Source organism: Acanthopagrus latus, chromosome 10 (assembly GCF_904848185.1).
Source record: "Acanthopagrus latus isolate v.2019 chromosome 10, fAcaLat1.1, whole genome shotgun sequence".
Classification (NCBI taxonomy): domain Eukaryota; kingdom Metazoa; phylum Chordata; class Actinopteri; order Spariformes; family Sparidae; genus Acanthopagrus; species Acanthopagrus latus.
The window spans coordinates 4,123,596-4,142,528 of record NC_051048.1 but is presented as its reverse complement, the minus strand read 5'-3'; the positions used below and the strand labels follow the sequence as shown (position 1 = coordinate 4,142,528).

General features: G+C 44.4%; 1 protein-coding gene across 10 annotated transcripts; it reads left to right on the top strand.

Annotated features, from left to right (window-relative positions):
- The first annotated feature begins 1,297 nt into the window (after window positions 1-1,297).
- Window positions 1,298-18,596, top strand: phka1a (phosphorylase kinase, alpha 1a (muscle)). 10 transcript variants are annotated; one of them, XM_037112492.1, is made up of 35 exons: window positions 1,298-1,637; window positions 4,934-5,092; window positions 5,216-5,263; window positions 5,522-5,690; window positions 5,875-5,957; window positions 6,089-6,169; window positions 7,419-7,517; window positions 7,623-7,769; window positions 7,852-7,905; window positions 8,015-8,137; window positions 8,245-8,340; window positions 8,432-8,539; window positions 8,620-8,698; window positions 8,783-8,917; window positions 9,012-9,121; window positions 9,222-9,366; window positions 9,482-9,560; window positions 10,116-10,294; window positions 11,751-11,915; window positions 11,987-12,081; window positions 12,172-12,317; window positions 12,415-12,568; window positions 12,676-12,834; window positions 12,915-13,044; window positions 13,125-13,226; window positions 13,312-13,427; window positions 13,629-13,664; window positions 13,892-13,927; window positions 14,149-14,184; window positions 14,551-14,580; window positions 15,642-15,686; window positions 15,834-15,995; window positions 16,109-16,162; window positions 16,252-16,452; window positions 16,541-18,596. In XM_037112492.1, exons 1-35 carry the CDS (start codon window positions 1,560-1,562, stop codon window positions 16,712-16,714), a joined length of 3,813 nt encoding a protein of 1,270 aa, XP_036968387.1. In that variant the 5' UTR covers window positions 1,298-1,559; the 3' UTR covers window positions 16,715-18,596. The 10 variants fall into 10 exon arrangements, with proteins under 10 accessions (XP_036968387.1, XP_036968386.1, XP_036968390.1 ...); XM_037112491.1 differs by having other exon boundaries at window positions 13,629-13,673; XM_037112495.1 differs by lacking the exon at window positions 13,629-13,664 and having other exon boundaries at window positions 1,299-1,637.
- Window positions 18,597-18,933: the final 337 nt, after the last annotated feature.

The window sequence follows — 18,933 nt, the reverse complement described above, 5'->3', positions numbered from 1 at the left end:
GAGCAAACACTCCTTCAGGAAGAATAAACAGGAAATGCATACATCTTTAAAGGGCCCCTGAAGCAGCCAAAGATCATGAGACGTTTGAGGAAGAAGTCATGTTTTTCACTAGAGGGCGACAAAACAGCTGACAAAAACACCAACTTAAACCAAAAATATAAAACACCATTATTTTCATAATTCTTGACAGTATCAAATGAAAAACCATGTCAACAAATAATGCACTGATGAAACACTAAATATGCTTTACTTGTCGCTGCACTGGTGTACTTGAGTGTTTTCTCCTCAGTTTGCTTCCTGGTTGAATTTGACAGTATCTGACTCACAGTCAGTCTCTTCTGTAAACATTTAAATGCAGGTTTTATTTCTAAATATCTGTTATCAATGCACAGTTTAGGTTTACTTCTCTCATCCTCAACTAAATAAACTTCCATTGATCTGACATGGTGTGCAAACTCCACAGTGGGAACACTACAGTCAAGTTGTTTACAAAGAAAAACAACATATCCGGTTACCGATTTCAAAATAAAACGGTTTAAAAACTCATTAAACGTGCAGTCAAATGTGTTTATGTGAGTTGCATGGTTTTAAAAGTAGTCTTCCTGAAAATTGCATACCTTGAACAAAAAGTTAAAGTAACTGAAAGCAGCTTAACTGATGACATAATGTGGAGATTCAGTTGTAAGTGTGCTGAAAGTTCAGTGGAAAAATAAATAAATAATGATGATTTTGTGGTAAAATATTACTTAAAAGAATGAAAGTCATCCAGTCTTAAAGTATGTGATCTGAAACTGACTCAGGTATCAAAAGTAATTTTCCAGCAATTAATGCACTTTAGAATCAAAAGTAAAAGTATATCATACAAATAATGCATGTATACTCTGTGTCGTGGATTTTCAGATCCAATATAATAAACTGATTTAAAAATGTGCAGCTTTAGCTCCAGTACATCATACAACCTGCAAAGCAAGCAAGTATCTAATGTTATCAAATATGTAGTGAGGTAGAGAGTACAATATTTGACTTGAAACTGTAGTGGAGTGGAAGTATATACTAGGAAAAAAATGGAAATACTCCTGTAAAATACAAATTCATCAGAATTGTAGTGAAGTAAATGTTCTTACAGGCTTAAAATACTTATGATAATATAATTTGTAATATCTATAAACATTTCTAAACTCTTCCAGGAACAAGTAGTTTAGCAACCTGAATAATACATTTGGCCATTTCTTGATTTATGTTGTCCCACTTTTCAAGTTGTTGTCTGACGTGCCTTTACTTTGAAGGCGCCGTTTCACAACATCCGGCGTCGCCCCTGCTTCCTGTACCTAGCTTACAGCAGCTTCATGTTTCAACACTTGCCGGATAGTTTTGCCTCTTTTAGAGCTGTTTTTTTTTTATGACAGCCAGGCTTCAGCTCTCTTCTGCTCGACTCTTTTTGGCTCGTTACACCTCCGACAGACGCTGAAGAAATGACTTTACCGTCGAGGATTCAGCTCGTTTGAGTCGCTGGACACTTTGGAGCCCGTTTGACTGAAAGTGAACCGCTGACTGTCACCATGAGAAGCAGGAGCAACTCCGGGGTGAAACTGGACAACTATGCCCGGATTGTGCAGCAGACTATCCTCAGGCACCAGGTGAGGGTTTAATAATGCACTTTTACTTATGATTAACACACTTAAAAGTTGAATTAAAGGCAGTATTTTCTCTGAAACGGCCGCTGCTTCTTACCTGCAGGCAGGTAATGTAACTGTTAGCCTCTCCACACTCGCATGTCTGCATGCAGGAGGTGGAGGAAACTGTCATTGCGCAAGGCATCAGCACACAGCACACACATGTAACACAGTCACTACTCCAGTGAGTGTTTCGTTTTCTCCCACAGTGATGTTTTAAAGTCCTGTCTGTTCCTGTGAAGCACCTGAACGTCACACAAACACTGCACAGGGTTGTTGTTGTTGTCATGTTCAAACAAGGTTAACCTGCAGCCTCCACCTTTCCTGGGACTGCCTGGAAGCATCATTTCTTTATATACCTGGCTATGTGCGATAATAAAATGTTATTTCTAACTAATGCAACAAAGCTGGAAGACCACAAAAGACTCCCCCAAACTTAATAACTCAGTTAAAGTAGAAAAGTGTGAGCACAAAGTAGACCAAAAGTAAAAGTACTCATGATGCAGAGTGGTACAATGGGTAATATGCCATGTGATTATGATTAAAGCTGCAATATGTAAGACAACATTAAAGAAATCACTGAAATTATCACCGTAATGTGAAGAAATAACAGTTTTTATGTCATGATGTCTATGTATATTAGATATATATATATATATATATATATATATATATATATATATATATATATATATATATATATATATATATATACCGAAGTTTGCATGCTAACTAGCTCTGGCTGCTTCTGAGCAATATCTGATAATTAACTTATTTTGGACAAGAGCTTGCCTAACAATATTGTGAAAATATGCCTGATGCCGAAGCAGTGAAATCCTCGTCAAGCGAGCCTTTTTAGGAGCAAGAAGAGATAAAGGCCGTGCTACTAGCTAGCCCTGGACACCTGTCGATGCTGAGGCCCTCCTTGTGGATGTATCTCGGAAGAAAATATGAACTGTGACGGAAAAGAAATTTGAGTTCTCGGGCCACATTGAAGAGCATCAGGACACGACTAGAGTCCAACATGAAGCTCATCGCGGAAGCTGAGCGCCGACATGACTGCTGATGAAGCTGGAGTCCAGAGTTTGTGTCCTGACAGAGGGGGGCGTAGATACACTATATTACCAAAAGTATTCGCTCACCTGCCTTTACTCATTCTATGAACTGAAGTGCCATCCCATTCCTAACTCATAGAATTCAATATGATATCGGTCCACCTTTTGCAGCTATTACAGCTTCAACTCTTCTGGGAAGACTGTCCACAAGGTTGAGGAGAGTGTTTATAGGAATTTTTGACCATTCTTCCAAAAGCGCATTGGTGAGGTCACACACTGATGTTGGTCGAGAAGGCCTGGCTCTCAGTCTCCGCTCTAATTCATCCCAAAGGTGTTCTATCGGGTTCAGGTCAGGACTCTGTGCAGGCCAGTCAAGTTCATCCACACCAGACTCTGTCATCCACGTCTTTATGGACCTTGCTTTGTGCACTGGTGCACAGTCATGTTGGAAGAGGAAGGGGCCCGCTCCAAACTGTTCCCACAAGGTTGGGAGCATGGAATTGTCCAAAATGTTTTGGTATCCTGAAGCATTCAATGTTCCTTTCACTGGAACTAAGGGGCCAAGCCCAGCTCCTGAAAAACAACCCCATACCATAATTCCTCCTCCACCAAATTTCACAGTTGGCACAATGCAATCTGAAATGTACCGTTCTCCTGGCAACCTCCAAACCCAGACTCGTCCATCAGATTGCCAGATGGAAAAGCGTGATTCATCACTCCAGAGAACGCGTCTCCACTGCTCTAGAGGCCAGTGACGGCGTGCTTTACACCATTGCATCCGACGCCTTGCATTGCACTTGGTGATGTGTGGCTTGGCTGCAGCTGCTCGGCCATGGAAACCCATTCCATGAAGCTCTCTGCGTACTGTACTTGGGCTAATCTGAAGGTCACATGAAGTTTGTAGCTCTCTAGCAATTGACTGTGCAGAAAGTCGGCGACCTCTTTGCACTATGCGCTTCAGCATCCGCTGACCCCTCTCCGTCACTTTACGTGGCCTACCACTTCGTGGCTGAGTTGCTGTTGTTCCCAAACGCTTCCATTTTGTTATAATAGAGCTGACAGTTGACTGTGGAATATTTAGGAGCGAGGAAATTTCACGACTGGATTTGTTGCACAAGTGGCATCCTATGACAGTTCCACGCTGGAATTCACTGAGCTCCTGAGAGCGGCCCATTCTTTCACAAATGTCTTGTTTCACAGTCTGCATGCCTGAGTGCTTGAATTTATACACCTGGGGCCAGGCCAAGTGATTAGAACACCTGATTCTGATCATTTGAATGGGTGAGCGAATACTTTTGGTAATATAGTGTATGAAGGGATCTTAATCTACAAGAAGAAGCTGCAGAGGGCCAGCAGCCGGTTACTTAGTGTTTGCTACAACAAAACAGGAATCCATCTCCTGCAGCAAACACAGAAAACTGATGTTATGGACTTGTGACTGTTGTTGTTGAAGTTTGAACCATCTGGTCTCAACATGTTTTAGTAAACTACAAGGAGCCTGAGGATGGATTATGAAAGTGAGCGCGCTCGGTGTTGAAGTCACCGTTGAATCCGTCCCAGATGGCCGTCAGCCGACCAGCAGTTGTGCACAGCTCGCTGCTCAGATGGATCAGTGCACTAATGAGTGTGACAGTGAGAGCCACAGAGCCTGGAGTCGACCATCATTCGGCTGATTAACAGAGGTGGAAGCATCGATAGTAAATCTGTCACTCAGGGGGTTTAGTGCGACTGAGTCAGAGATCTTTAACAGTCAGGCAGTTGGTGTAATAACTCAACACATGCTGCTCTTTTCTATGAAGAAGTAAAGAGTGGCGTATTTGTGCAACCTGCCCAGAAACCACTTCTCTCTGCTAGTGATGAAACCACGATCAATGTTGATAGGAGCAGGTTGACCTCGAAACTACTGAAACAAATGACGTTTTCATCAGAAATATCAATAGAAATGTGACAAATGTTTCTTAAAAAAGGACTAAAACCCAGTAAAGAGAGGTTTGTCTTGTTCAACGGGCACATGAACACATGTCGGCATTGATTTTTGAGTCCAAAAGCCGAAAGCGACGTCTTGAAGTTGCTTCTTTTGTCCGGCTGCTATAATGTCGAGGCCAAACATGCTGCAGAGCTTCAACATCACACTGTCCAAAGCCTCTCATTAGTCTGCCTTAACTGCTGACCTCTGACCTCTGATCACTGTCTGCGTCTTGACAGGATCCAGTGACGGGTCTTCTGCCAGGCACCCCGGATCAGCCTCACTCCTGGGTCAGAGACAATGTTTACAGCGTGGTGTCGGTGTGGGCCCTCAGTCTGGCCTACAGGAAGAACGCCGACAGGGACGAGGACAAGGCCAAGGCCTACGAGCTGGAGCAGGTCGGTGCGAGGCTGCTTTCGCCGTCTGCTGCCGGTGAAGGATCTCATGTTTCTCTGGAGCGACGCCTTGAAAATGTTTAACCTTTAAACCATCTCCCTCTCTGTCTGTCTCTCTCTCATTAGAGCGTGGTGAAGCTAATGAGAGGCATCCTCCAGGGTATACTGAGGCAGGTATGTTGTCTCCAAACATTTCTTTGGTCTCCAACAGACATATTTGCACCCCTGAAAACACAAGAAATGTAGCTGTGAATCAAAAACAACAAGCTAAAAGAAACTAGAATGCTCTGCAGAACTGACAGGAATAGATGTACAGATGTGTAGATTAAATAACTGCACACAAAGATCTGTTTTTGGCTAATTTAGCAAAGTAAATTCCTGAAAAATGAAGATAGTAAAAGTCCTGTAACCAATATTATTGTCCCCCTCCAGCTGGATAAGGTGGAGAAGTTTAAATACAGCAGAAGCACCTCGGACTCGCTGCACGCCAAGTACAACACCAGGACCTGTGCCCCCGTCGTCGGGGACGACCAGTGGGGTCACCTACAGGTCGACGCCACCTCGCTCTTCCTGCTCTTCCTTGCTCAGATGACGGCGTCCGGTAAACAGAGAGTCGTTTTCAAGCGTCAAATCTTTAAAATTGAAAGAAAGACGTAAATATTCCAAGGTGTTAATAATCAGGAGAATCAGGTTCCTAGTTTGAGGAGCAGAGTCGAGTTTGAGTTTGTTTTTTTATGATGTCAAGTTTTAGCTATATGAAAGGTCTGTGTGTGTTTGCGCACCAGGTCTCCACATCGTCTACACCCAGGATGAAGTGGACGTCGTTCAGAATCTCATGTTCTACATCGAGGCAGCTTACAAAGTGGCTGTAAGTGTTCAGCCGCTGACAGCGAACATGTAAACTGAGCCGCTGATGATTGAACGTAACGCGTTTTTCATTTTCTGGATGTTCTGGCACGACATCGACATCGTCGTCTTCTTCTTCTTCTGCTGTTTCAGGATTACGGGATGTGGGAGAGAGGAGACAAAACCAACCAGGGCATCACTGAGATTAACGCCAGCTCGATAGGCATGGCCAAGGTTCATACACACAAACACACACAAACACACACAGAAACACACTGTTCTCTTGTATTTCCTGGTCCTGAGTGTGATATTGGAGCGAGCAGGTAGACGGAGGAGAAAACAGCTCCTGTGTGCAGAGCGAGACCAGAGACAGAACAGGTGCTCCAGTAAAAAATAAAAAATCCTCTGGCAGGGTGGAAGGTGTCTAGTCACTGCGACGGCCTTTACGCCGACCTTTAGACGACCTGGACACTCCAGACTCACTGGGGATCGGGTGGAAGGAGTCTGTTTTGGTGCTGAAAGTGCACAAAGTGGTTCTAGCTCTTCTTGGTGACGGCGTAGGTAAAATTAACGCTGCCGTCAGGAAACGTCTCGGTTTAAAAGTGGCTCACTCTTTTATTTATCTAACTGAGAGCATGTTCGTCATGTTGTTAGATATTCAAAATCATTTCATAACATGAGAAAGTCTCGTATCGATCAGTTTTAACTCTTCAAAGAGAAGAAATCACTGGTAGTTCTGACACGACTGGCTCCTCGCCCTCCGCTGTCCTTGGCTGGTGTTGAACAGGAGGTATCAGGTTCTCTTTGGTCTTCCAGGAATGGCATCGCACTCAGAAATAACACAGTACTCGCAGTACCCAGTGGGCACACACACACACACACACACACACACACACACAAACACACACACAGAGTTTAATTTAAGACTCTGGGAACAGGCAGCCCTGCAGGATCGTTTCTAGTATTAATAGAAGCAAAACAGCAGAGAAAATTGATTGTAATGTGCATTTAATTGTACTTCTACACATCTAATGCCACTCTATATTTAATTTGATACTGTATTGTGAGTATGACATCAGACTTTATGACACACTAATACATTTTACGCTTCAATCCTCCTGTTATCATCATCGTCTGGGGCAATCCTGCCATATTTGTTATTCAAATTAAAGCTGAGGATGAAATCATGGTTTCAGACGCAGCGTGTTAGATTTTGCATATCGTGTTCACGTATTAATGTCTCCTGGTTTTGAAGCTGCATCACAGTAAAGTACAGAGGAGTTTTTTCTCTCCTCCATCAGCAGGTTCGTGTAGAGTGTCCAGTTATTCCAGTTGTTCCACCTGTTGTTACCTGAGATAGAGGAAATAAACATATCTGCCTGTTCAGTCTATAAGTCGATGATGGTGACATATTTCTACAGTCAAAATATTTGGTCCTCTGATGGGATTTCGAAGGTTCACATGGCTGCTGTTTGTCCTCCAGGCGGCTCTGGAGGCTTTGGATGAACTCAACCTGTTCGGGGCGAAAGGAGGACCAGGATCTGTGGTCCACGCCCTGGCTGATGACATACAGCACTGCCAGGTACTCAAACACACTTACATGTGAGCTTAACTTTCACTGTATTGTTTAATGTCAGATTTATCCCCCACGTTTCCTCGTCGCTGTCTTCTCCTTCCTCCCGATCAGTCCATCCTGACGTCCATGTTACCCCGAGCGTCCATGTCCAAAGAGGTGGACGCCGGCGTCCTGGCTATCATCTCATATCCCGCCTTTGCTGTTGAGGACATGAGCATCGTCAACATGACCAAGGAGGAGATCATCTCTAAACTGCAGGTGCAGAGAAAGTGCAGTGACTAAGGGAAATAATCTCTAAAATGTCAGGATGAGTTTGTTCATTCATTCCGTGTTCGTTCAGGGTCGATACGGCTGCTGCAGGTTCCTCAGAGACGGACACAAAACACCAAAAGAGGTAAACAGTCTGTGAAGAAGATGCAGCCTCTGTCAGATAAAACATTTATCTCACTTTGTTCAGATAAGAAGAGAAAAAAACATACGCCTCTTCTTCTTTGTTCCTCCAGGATCCAAACCGTCTGTACTACGAGTCTGCAGAGCTGAAGCTGTTTGAAAACATCGAGTGTGAGTGGCCGCTCTTCTGGACCTACCTCATCCTGGACGGCATCTTCATCAACAGCCCCGAACAGGTGATGAACATCAGAGTGTGTGTGTGTGTGTGTGTGTGTGTGTGTGTTACCTCTTGCTCCTGTCCCGGAGGTGAATGCTAAGATGCAAGTGTTGTTGATTCGTCCAGGTGACGGAGTACCAGGAGGCTCTGGAGGGAATCCTGATCAAACAGAAAGACGGGATACGACTGGTGCCGGAGCTCTACAGCGTCCCTCCAGACAAGGTTACGACTTGTGCTCATGTTGTTTTATTTTGCGACGATTCATGCGGCATTTTCACACGTCTGTCTTTTGTTTGTTTGCGTCTGCAAACAGGTGGAGGAGGAGTACATGAACCCTCACTCTGTGGAGAGGATCCCGATGGGTAAACTACCTCTGAAGTGGGGACAGTCTCTGTACATCCTGGGAAACCTCCTGTCCGAGGTGAGCCGACATCTCGCTTTGATGACACTAAAACACTTGCAGATTTTGGGGCTCTGACTTTTTAAAACTCACATTTTAAGGGATTTCTCGCTCCGGGAGAGATCGACCCTCTGAACCGACGGTTCTCCACCATCCCCAAGCCCGACGTGGTCGTACAGGGTGAGTCCACGAGACGTTTGAGGAAGTATTCACATGTTGGTTCGAGTCCTAGACGAGTCTTACGCATTCTCCTTCTTCTTGTAGTGTCGATTCTGGCGGAGACTGAGGAGATCAAACAGCTGCTGTTGGAGAACGGGATCGAGGTGGAGACCGTCGCCGACATCCATCCCATCCACGTGCAGCCGTCCAGAGTCCTGAGCCACATCTACGCCAGACTCGGTACGACGTCAGAGGACGTTTTCTTACAGTGTGTACACTTCATCAGTGTATCGTTATTTTGATTTTTAAGACTTCATCTCACGCTCTGTCGCAGGTCGTAACCCGAGGCTGGGTCTGACGGGGCGGCCCTGCAGGAGGATTGGAGTTCTGGGAACCTCCAAGTTCTACATCATCAGAAACACCATGTTCTCATTCACACCTCAGGTTAGTGAGGAAACGCTCTGAGATACGATTTTAAAGAAAACTAGGCAGAGTTTTAAACATAGTCACATGTGATTTTCCCATCATCCCTCTGTCTCTCCAGTTCATCGACCACCAGCAGTTCTACTTGGCGTTGGACAACAAGATGATTGTGGAGATGTTGAGGACAGAAATCGCCTACCTCGCGTCCAGGTGGAGGATGACCGGACGACCCACCGTCACTTTTCCCATTTCACAGACTATGTTGAGTAAGTATACACACACACACACACACACACACACAGTAACACCGTAAGAGGTATTGGAAAGCTGAAGATGTGTGAAAACCTTGTGTGAGTTTTCCGCATTTTGTGTGTGTTCCAGCTGAAGACCACACAAACCTGGACCCTGCAGTCTTGGCTACACTGAAGAAGCTGCAGGATGGATATTTTGGAGGAGCGAGGTGAAGTGTGCATGTTGATGAGGTCACGTCTCGTGTGTTGCTTCTGGAAATTTGGAGGTTTTTACCAACAGGATAAGGAGTTTTTACAGACATAAAATGTACCAGATCAACTTGGAGCAACAGAATTCCAGGAAAAAATGTCAGAATTCTGAGAAATAAGTTAAACTTCTGAAGAAAAAGTCATAATTCTGATAAAAGAAATCAGAATTCCGAGAAAAAAGCCTAACTCCAACACAGAAGACAGAATTCCGAGGAAAAAAAAACTGAATTCAAAGACAGACAGAATTCCAAGAAGAAAAGCCAGAATTCCAAAAAGGGTCATAATTCCAAGAAAAAGGTTAGAATCCTAGGGGAAAATGTCAGAAATCTGGAAAAAAAATCAGAAATCCAAGACAGCCAGAATTCTGAGAAAAATTTTCCAAATTCCAAGACAGAAGTCAGAATTCCAAGACTTCTAAGAAAAGAAATTTAAAAAAAAGTTGAATTCTGAATAAGAAAACCACAGGGACAAAACTGAGAAACGCCAGGGTTTAACTTCCTCCTCCTCCTCTCCAGGATCCAGACGGGGAAGCTGTCGGAGTTCATGACCACTTCCTGTTTCGCTCACCTGAGCTTCCTGGACGGTAAGGCTTCTGGCAGCATGAGCCGCCACGACGAAGCGTATGATGCTGCTGATGATGCTGATGATGAGCGTGACGGCGATGGATACGTGCATGAGTTACGTTGTGATGATGGTAAGGAAAACGACAGACCGATGGATGGATGGATGGATGGGGAGGAATGGTGACTCCTGGGATGGACAAACAGATTAAAGTACTGCCGCTCGTTTGTTTTCCCATCGTTGGTTTGATCATTCCTGGTAGAAGAACACGGAGGTGCGTACAGTCACTGTAGTTGTTCTCTGACTGTACGTGCTGTCAGTATCACCATTAACCATCTGTGACACTCAAAACACGCATGTCTCCATTCTGAAATTCAAAAATATTAATCATTCCTTTTAATAATTACAACCTGTGATCAGAAACCTGAAATGTGACTAATTAGCCTGTGTCGGATTCTCATTAATCATCACTTCCTGCTTTTTTTTTTTTTTCCCGGCTGTCACGCGATCACTCACCGGCTCCCGTCTTCTCTGTGCTGATGTGTAACGGCTGGTTTGTTGAAAGTTAACAGCTGTTCAGAGGCCGCGCTTCGCTTGTGCTGCTCTTTTTTTTTTTTTTTTTAATTAATGGAAACATGCATTTAACAGTTTGAAGCGGAGTACGGGATGGGAATCAAGAGCCAGAGTTGCTGAGAAGTGCTTCCAAATTACCAGATTGTTTGGAATATTACACCCGATGAACGACAAAAAACAAAATGGCGTCATTAAGTGACATGAGATGTTGAGACGGAGCACAGCTGCAACATCTGTCCGCTGTCGTAGCTCGCTGCTGTTAATAACTGTTGCTGCTGGATGAAGATGTCAGTCGCCGCTCCTCGAAAATGCATTTTAGGAATCAAGGCATCCTTCAAGACGGCTCGCTGACATTTAATCTCCAGATCTGGTCGGGAGGATGAGGAGGCACAAAATGGCAAAATAAGAAGAGGCCATGATGGAGAGAAAGAAACTTAGGAAGATGACAACAGCGCTAGTTTCAGGTTCTTATTTCATCCTTTTGAGATGCTCACAGGCTAACAGAGAATCACTTCGGTCGTTTCTCTTCCTCTTCAGAAAACATTCTCAGTCCTGCATGTTTTAACTGTCTGTGTTGCGTTCAGTGCACGTCTGGCTGAATTTAAAATAGGCGTGTTTTTAACTGGCTGGTCTGTTTGTGAACGTCAGCATTTTAGTAGCATGTTGATCGTGGATGCAGTTGCATGTTTAAAGGGCCAGTTCACCTAAAATCTCAAACACAGGCACTCTTGTTCTTAATCCATGCAGGGAATATTTTTGTAATGTTTGTTTTGTGTAAATATCGGCTCTAAAACACTGACGGTGGAAATACAAAAATGTGTTTTGGGTGAACAAACCTATTGAAACTGCTTATTTTTAGATTTGTTTAATAAATCTCGATAGTTTGATTTAAAAGGTGAGTTTAAAGGTGAGTTGAATCTCTTGTTATTTCAAACTTAATGAACCTTTTTCCTCTCTGCTCATCGTGACTCGTCATTTCTCTTTTCCCGTGTTTTCCCACGCTCCGTCCTCTCCAGAGGCCGACGACCTCGCTCAGTACCTGGACCACCTGTTGGCTCACTCCGCCCCCAAGAAGGCCAAGCGTCCGGCGAAAGGAGGTCTGGGGAGGTTCAAGGCCCTGGCCACAAAAACCAAGGAGATGGTGTCCCTGAAGAACAAGGCTCAGGACCTGGGCGTTCAGAGTGAGTGGATCTGTAACTCGCACGTGTTCGCTGCCTCCTGCAGATGTTGACAGGTGTTTGTTTTCGCCCAGATGTCAACATGTACCTGTCGAACAAGCTGTTCCGCTCCCCTCAGCCTTCCCTCAACCTGAACCTCCCAGAACCGTCTGCACAGCAAGACTCTCAGGTCTGTTTGTTTTTTTTTACGTCCTCGTGTAGTTTCTCATCTTGCCAGCGTCAAACTTTTAACCTTCTGACCACCTCCCGTTTCCTCCAGGCTCCACAGGTGTCGGTCACATCGGAGAGCGGCATCCCGAGAGACGCCAGCGGAGCCATCGACTACAACGCGTTGGCCCAGCTGCTGAAAGACACGCAGAGTCTCCAGGACCAGGCTGATATCCTCTACATCCTCTTCAAAGACAAGTGAGACACACACCGCACCGCGACTGTAACACCGTAGAGGCAGACGTGTAAGAAAACACCATTTTATCTGCTCAGGCTTTGACTTGTTCCCGTTCAGGGGGATGGAGTGGGACACGAATCTGCACGGTAAAGGCTCGACGGTCCGGACTCTGCTGACAGACCTTTACGAGAAGGCAGGTGAGCTCAAACACTGGGGCCTCATCAGGATGATCTCCGGCATGCTGAAGAAGAAGGTGGAGGAGCTGGACTCGGTACGACACACGTGAACACAGGAGAACAGATTGTCGTCTTTCTCCTCTCAGTACGTATCTCACGTTCTCCAGCACTTATTCTCTGATTGGTTGCGATCCGTCCGTAGGCCTGCTCCGATTTGCTGGCTCACCAGAAGCACCTGACCGTGGGTCTTCCCCCCGAGCCCAGAGAGAAAACCATCACGGCTCCCATCCCTCCAGACCAGCTGGCCGTGCTCATCGACGAGGCCAGTGACAACAACATCAGCGTGGCCATCCTCACTCAGGTGAGTCACGTGACCTGCCGCAGTCACCTGAGAGTTTCCTCCTCCTCGCCTCATAGTTTAATCCGTCCCCCTTCCTCCAGGAGCTCATGGTGTACCTGGCGATGAGCATCAGGACTCAGCCCAACCTGTTCAGTGAGATGTTCAGGCTGCGTATCGGCCTCATCATCCAGGTGATGGCCACCGAGCTGGCTCAGTCGCTCAACTGCTCAGGTAAGACAGGAAGAAGGTGACAGAGTGGTGTGTTTAGTGTTGTGTTGTAACGTAATGTGTGTGTGTGTGTGTGTGTGCAGGAGAGGAGGCCACGGAGAGTCTGATGAGCCTGAGCCCGTCAGAACTGAAGAATCTCCTCCACCACATCCTCAGCGGCAAAGAGTTCGGCGTGCAGCGCAGCGGTCAGTCCATCGTAACGGCCAATCAGATCCCGGATCGCAACCACACACAAACAGCCAATCAGATTCTTGTCTTCTCCCTCCACAGTCAGAGAGCTGGACGCCGGCGTCAGTCCCGCCATCTCCATCCATCACCTGGGCAACGTGGGCGCCACCAAGAGCGAGAGAGCCGGCATCAGCAAACTGAAGAGCGACATGAAGATGGTAGGATTCAAACACAGGCGCCGTTACCAAAAGATACAGATTAAAAGAGACGACTGAGGTGGAAGAAGTCAGATAAGACATCAAAGTTTTGGCACTAATGAATTCTCCAGTGTGTCGTTAAAAGTGCTGGTGGGGAAGAGAGGCTCTTATTTTGAAAATATTGTGCTTTTCATGGCGAAACCGACTTGTGTCTCCTTGCAGCTGGAGCACAGGTTGTCTCTGACGGATCCCAGTAAGGTGACGATGGTAAACGAGCGTCTGTGAATCAGATCAGGTGTTAATTCACCTCCATAATTGCGGGGAAATTAAAAAAGGAAGGGGAAGAGGTTGACGGACAATCGTGGAGATTTTTCCAAATGAGTTGATTGTTGAGGCCGACGTGAACAATCCTCAGTTTTACGTAAATCAGCCGAGCAGCTTTTCGTTGACTGCGATTCATTCACGGCTTGTCTGTTGTGTTGCAGGCGGAGCACAGGTTGTCGTTGACGGACCCGTCTAAGGTGATGCTCATTGACTATCGCGGCTTTAAATCTGCTTCTTCTTTCTCTCTCTCTTTTTTTTTTTTTTTACTGTAAAGTACAGAAACCCTGGGAAGAAAACTTGTATTTTCTGGTGCTCCGCCCTGTCTGATCTGAGCTGTTTCTCTTCTTGTTTATTACTGAAGGACAGATGAAAAGAAAGAAAAGATCCTGAATGTTCTTTGTTTTTTGTTTCGATCCAGGAACCCAGGTTGTCTCTGACAGATCCGGCTGCAGAGGTGATGATGATGATGATGTTAAGAGGAGGATTTTATAATTTACTTTGGTTTTAGATTGAAATTTCTGGTTTCAGATTGTGATTAATCAGCTGCTGGTGAGTTAAAATGAGGTAATAATTCAGGTTTAATTGATTTAGTCGCAGAAGGAACTTGATGATGTCAGTGATTCGACTTATTAATTCAGCTGATTCAAAACGGGTTGAATTTGATATTATCCCTGAATAACTGCGATCGCTTCGAGTGTTTGCAGGCGTTGGAAATCATTTCATTTATTCAGCGTTGAATCATCGTCTGAGGAGAATCAGACGCAGCGTCCTCGATCTCTGAGTCTGTGATGCAAAGTGGATGTTTCTGTCTCTGTTTCAGCTCGACCCGTCACTGTCCTTCCGTCGCAAGGTGACAAACAAATAACAACATTTAAACTTCTGGGTGTTAATTCATCTGAAAACAATTAACACCAACATCAACTAAAAGTCATGGAGCAGCTCACATCCGCGACTAACCTCCTAATTCTGTCATTCAGTTCATTAATGAGTCTTTGTTGAACATAAAGCTGCAACTCAGGATTGTTTTCAGAATCAGTGCGAAGGTTTTTCTCTTGATTAATAATCTTTTGGTCAATTTGAAGCCAGAAAATAGTCACAAGTGCCCAAATCTAAATGTATCCAGTTCATTTTGATGTTTGAATCACTAACGACATGTACTGGAAGCAGGATATTTTACATTTTAACAATCAACTGTTATGTTCGTTTGCTGCTTTTTCTGTTCTTTAAAACCAAAAAGTTTGTGTATTTATTCACAACTTGATCAATATAATGCAATTAAACAGTCACAAATGCTAGTTTTCGTCAAACCAACAGTCTAAAACTGAAATATATCCACTTTATTTTACATTTTGAAGCTGGAACCAGAGAATATTTGACTTTTCGGCTCGATAAATCAGTAAAACCAGAACCGTCAATACTGATACGAGGGAGTAAAATATTCTGATATTAAAGTATCAGACAATGTGTTGTGAGTCACATATTTAAGCTCTTGTCCTTTTTAAACATGTTATTGATGAAGTTCAACCAGAGACATATGAACAAAAACTATTATCTTGGAACTATAAACATTTTAAAATGAGGACAGGAGATATTTTTATTCTACAAGCTACTGAAACATTATTCTTCTACATGAAAATGTTCTCACAAATGTTGTAACACGCTTTTCCATTCGCTGTTTCACGATGCTGAACTTAGTTTCTCTTGTGTGCTGCAGCCACATTAAGAACCTGCTCAGCTGTGATTTAATCTGTTTTCTAACCTCACTTCTTTAATTCTCTCATCCTGATTCTGAGTCACGCAGCTTCGCGACGCAAGAAGCTTTTGGGTTTGTTTTTTGTTGCCTTCACTGTTTTGTTTTCATTTTTTGTCTCTTTTTTTTTCTCTGCCTTGTTTCTGTTTCTTTCCTCTCAGAGCATGCGATCTCAGTCTCTGGACATAGAGAACATTGAATCCGGGGTAACATTTTTTTTTAGATATTTCTGAACATTAATACAGTTTTTATGTGCTAGATTACTTTGCGCTTCAAAACAGGAAGAAGGGCGCTGTTCTTCCACCACAAACACAGCTGTAAAGCATGATTTTCCTGTGGTTCTGGCTGTTCAGAGGTACAGGCTGCCGTCCATTGAGTCTCTGGATATTCCGGAGAGCATCCCGGCCGTTAAGGACACCAGACAAGGCCAGTGGCTGCGCAGGAGGCGTCTGGACGGAGCTCTGAACCGAGTCCCCGTGGGCTTCTACCAGAAAGTCTGGAAGATCCTGCAGAAGGTGAGTCTGCACGCCAAGATCAGGTGTTTGAATACTCCAAGTTACTTCTGGACAGCTGGGATTAGGTCCTTTCTGGGTTTCTAACACCAGGATACAAACACTTTGTCTTCCAGTGCCACGGTCTGTCCATAGAAGGGTTCGTCCTCCCGTCCTCCACCACCAGAGAGGTAACAAATCAGACAGTGTTATAACAGACAAATCCGTAGCTGTGCTGTCGTCCTCATCTTCTCGTCGTCTTCTTCAACTCCTCCTCCAGATGACGCCCGGAGAGATCAAGTTCTCCGTCCACGTGGAGACGGTCCTGAACCGCGTCCCTCAGCCGGAGTACCGGCAGCTGCTGGTGGAGGGCATCCTGGTGCTCACCATGCTGGCCGACGTGGACATCCCGAGCATCGGCTCCATCATCCACGTGGAGAAGATCGTCCACCTGGCCAACGACATGTTCTACAAGGATCAGGTCAGCAGGAGGTCAGAACGCTCTCAGATCCACTGTTAGTGTCTGCGATCAGCTCAGGCAGGGTTTCCTTGTTTCCGTCCTCCTGCAGAAGGACCTGGGGGCCGAGGAGCACATCCTGGAGAGGGACCCGTCCACCGGCGTGTGCAGGCTGCTGTACGACAGCGCCCCCAGCGGCCGCTTCGGGAGCATGACCTACCTCACCAAGGCCGTGGCGGCGTACGTGCAGGACTTCCTGCCCAGCGGGTCGTGTGCGGTGCAGTGAGGGGAGCTGGTGGAACCACCAAGACAAGATGAAGCTAAAATCTGCAACATTTCTCACCGTAGAACAGCAATAAATTAACAGAACAGGAGGAGGATCCGATACATATTATCACTGTGTGTGTGTGCACGATAAAATACGGAAATATAATGACTCAGAAATAATTGCGATGAACGATAGTTGATAAAGAGCAAGTAACTTTAAACTCTTTGAGTAAAAAAGATTCAGAATTTGGAAGAAAAAGCTACTGACGCTCTTTCGTTGGAACAAATACAAACATTTTCCAAATAAAAATTTAAAGAACAAACAACAAACCAGCGAAAACGTGACGATCATGACCGGCCGAGTTCAGAGACACATGTTACATTATCTTTCATTTACGTGAAAATCTGGTCAAACTTAAGCAACAAACTCATATAAATATATCAAATACATCCTAACAATGAAAGCTTTTTTTTAATCTTAGGTCAAAACGTTGTGATTGATCAGTGTTTCTGTCAAACTGTAGCAGCAGCAGCTCAGCTTCCTATCTACAATGTTACGTACGGGGAATATTAAGTTACTTGCCCTGGTTCTGAAAAAGACGATATTACTGTAAAGCTGTGCTTGTGCGTAAGAATACGGACGTTGTACTTTTTGAGGGAAAATAGTCTCAAAGAAAAGAGCTGTCTGACGCTTGTCTACACGTAAACAGATTTCTATTATTTAGGTGGCTAGAATACGTCACATTGCTGTTGGTACCTCAAACTGTATCTTTCAAGTTTTTCACCGCCGCACTTATCAACGTCCGTATACGTAATATTAGTGTGCATGTAAATGTAGTCAGTGTTAGTGTTGGGGACTATTTTCTCTTGCGTTAACACACAACCTGCTGCTCTAGTGAGTATTTACTGAGTGCTCGTGTTTATCGTAACGCAGTAACATGTGACCCAGTGTGGTTCTGTGGCAGGTATTCGACTTTACGTTCAACACCTGATCAAGTCATCGCTTGTTTTGGTTTTTGAACGCGACAAATATTAATCTCCGTCCTGGACTTGTGGGTATAAATGTGATCGAACCCTCCACAGATCAAGTGAGTCACCGCCGATTAACACAAAACGTGTCAGCCTAAACACAGTTGTCAGACCTAGTTTATTGCCACACGTGCTTTCGCATCGCACCTCTTAAAAACTCACTTTACCTCCGATCCCACATTGCTGTATGATGTATAAAATAATACCAGATATTAGATAATCTACTATTTATTTTGTAGCTCTGAGATGATAATTAAAGAAAGCTAATGCAGACCATGTCTTGTAAGAGGACACGGGTCAGTTTGGGAGATTTCTTCGGGGCCTTAACTCTGTCGCACTTATGAAACTACAGGTGTGCCGTTTTATTTTTAACTATGCAAGACTTGAAGATGCAGTTGTGGAAGTGATTTTTTTTAGCACTGAGAGCTCGACTAGTTGATTTGTTTGAAATGAAAGCATGCCGTTGGCGTAGTTATCTGTGGATGTGGTGTCTAATAAGTGCAATTTTGGATTTTTGTCCTTGTAATAAAGGAGTTGCCTTAATTTACTGTTTGAAGTGTAATTGCATTAAAAAAAAAAAACCTAAAACCATTCACTCACATCTGCTGTTCTACATTTTTATGGACACGTTTCACCTTTAATGGTTTGCTGCATGACATTTTAAGGGAAATAAAAAGACATGGAATTAACACAGGTAATTCAGTAAGGTGATATCTGAAGATGTGAGCTCCACACTCCATGTGTACCACAAACAATCAGGGTCACTTCTCTACGTGATGTTAAAGTCTGAAAACGAAATCCAGCCGAACAACTGTGATGTTTTTGCTGTTTTTGAAACTAATTCTGTATTAAAACGGAGAAAACGCTTCGTCTCTGAGCACCTTTCTTTGTCTTTCTGTCAGTGTTTTATGTTCCTTCTGCATGAAGATTATCTTGAAAATGTAAAAAGGTCAAAGTACGCACAGAAAACGCTGCTCCTGAACGCCTCGTCAGTAGTCTCGCCTTTATTTGTGACTTTGTGACATCACACTACATCTCAGAGTTGCACGTTAGCTTAATTTAGTTTGTTTGTCACATATGAGTCGGTTTAGCAAACCTGCTCTGTTGTTGTTTGTAGTGTTGGCTCAGGCATGTGTGAGCTGACCAATCAGAGGAGACTAGGGGAGGGGCCTTAAAGAGACAGGAGCTAAAACTGAGCGTTTCAGACAG

Coding starts and splice junctions, on each gene's coding strand:
- phka1a (XM_037112491.1), top strand. CDS start 1,560: ATGAGAAGCAGGAGCAACTCCGGGGTGAAACTGGACAACTATGCCCGG. Junction 8,341..8,431: donor ACAGCGTCCCTCCAGACAAG/GTTACGACTTGT, acceptor GTCTGCAAACAG/GTGGAGGAGGAGTACATGAA. Junction 12,569..12,675: donor AGGTGGAGGAGCTGGACTCG/GTACGACACACG, acceptor ATCCGTCCGTAG/GCCTGCTCCGATTTGCTGGC.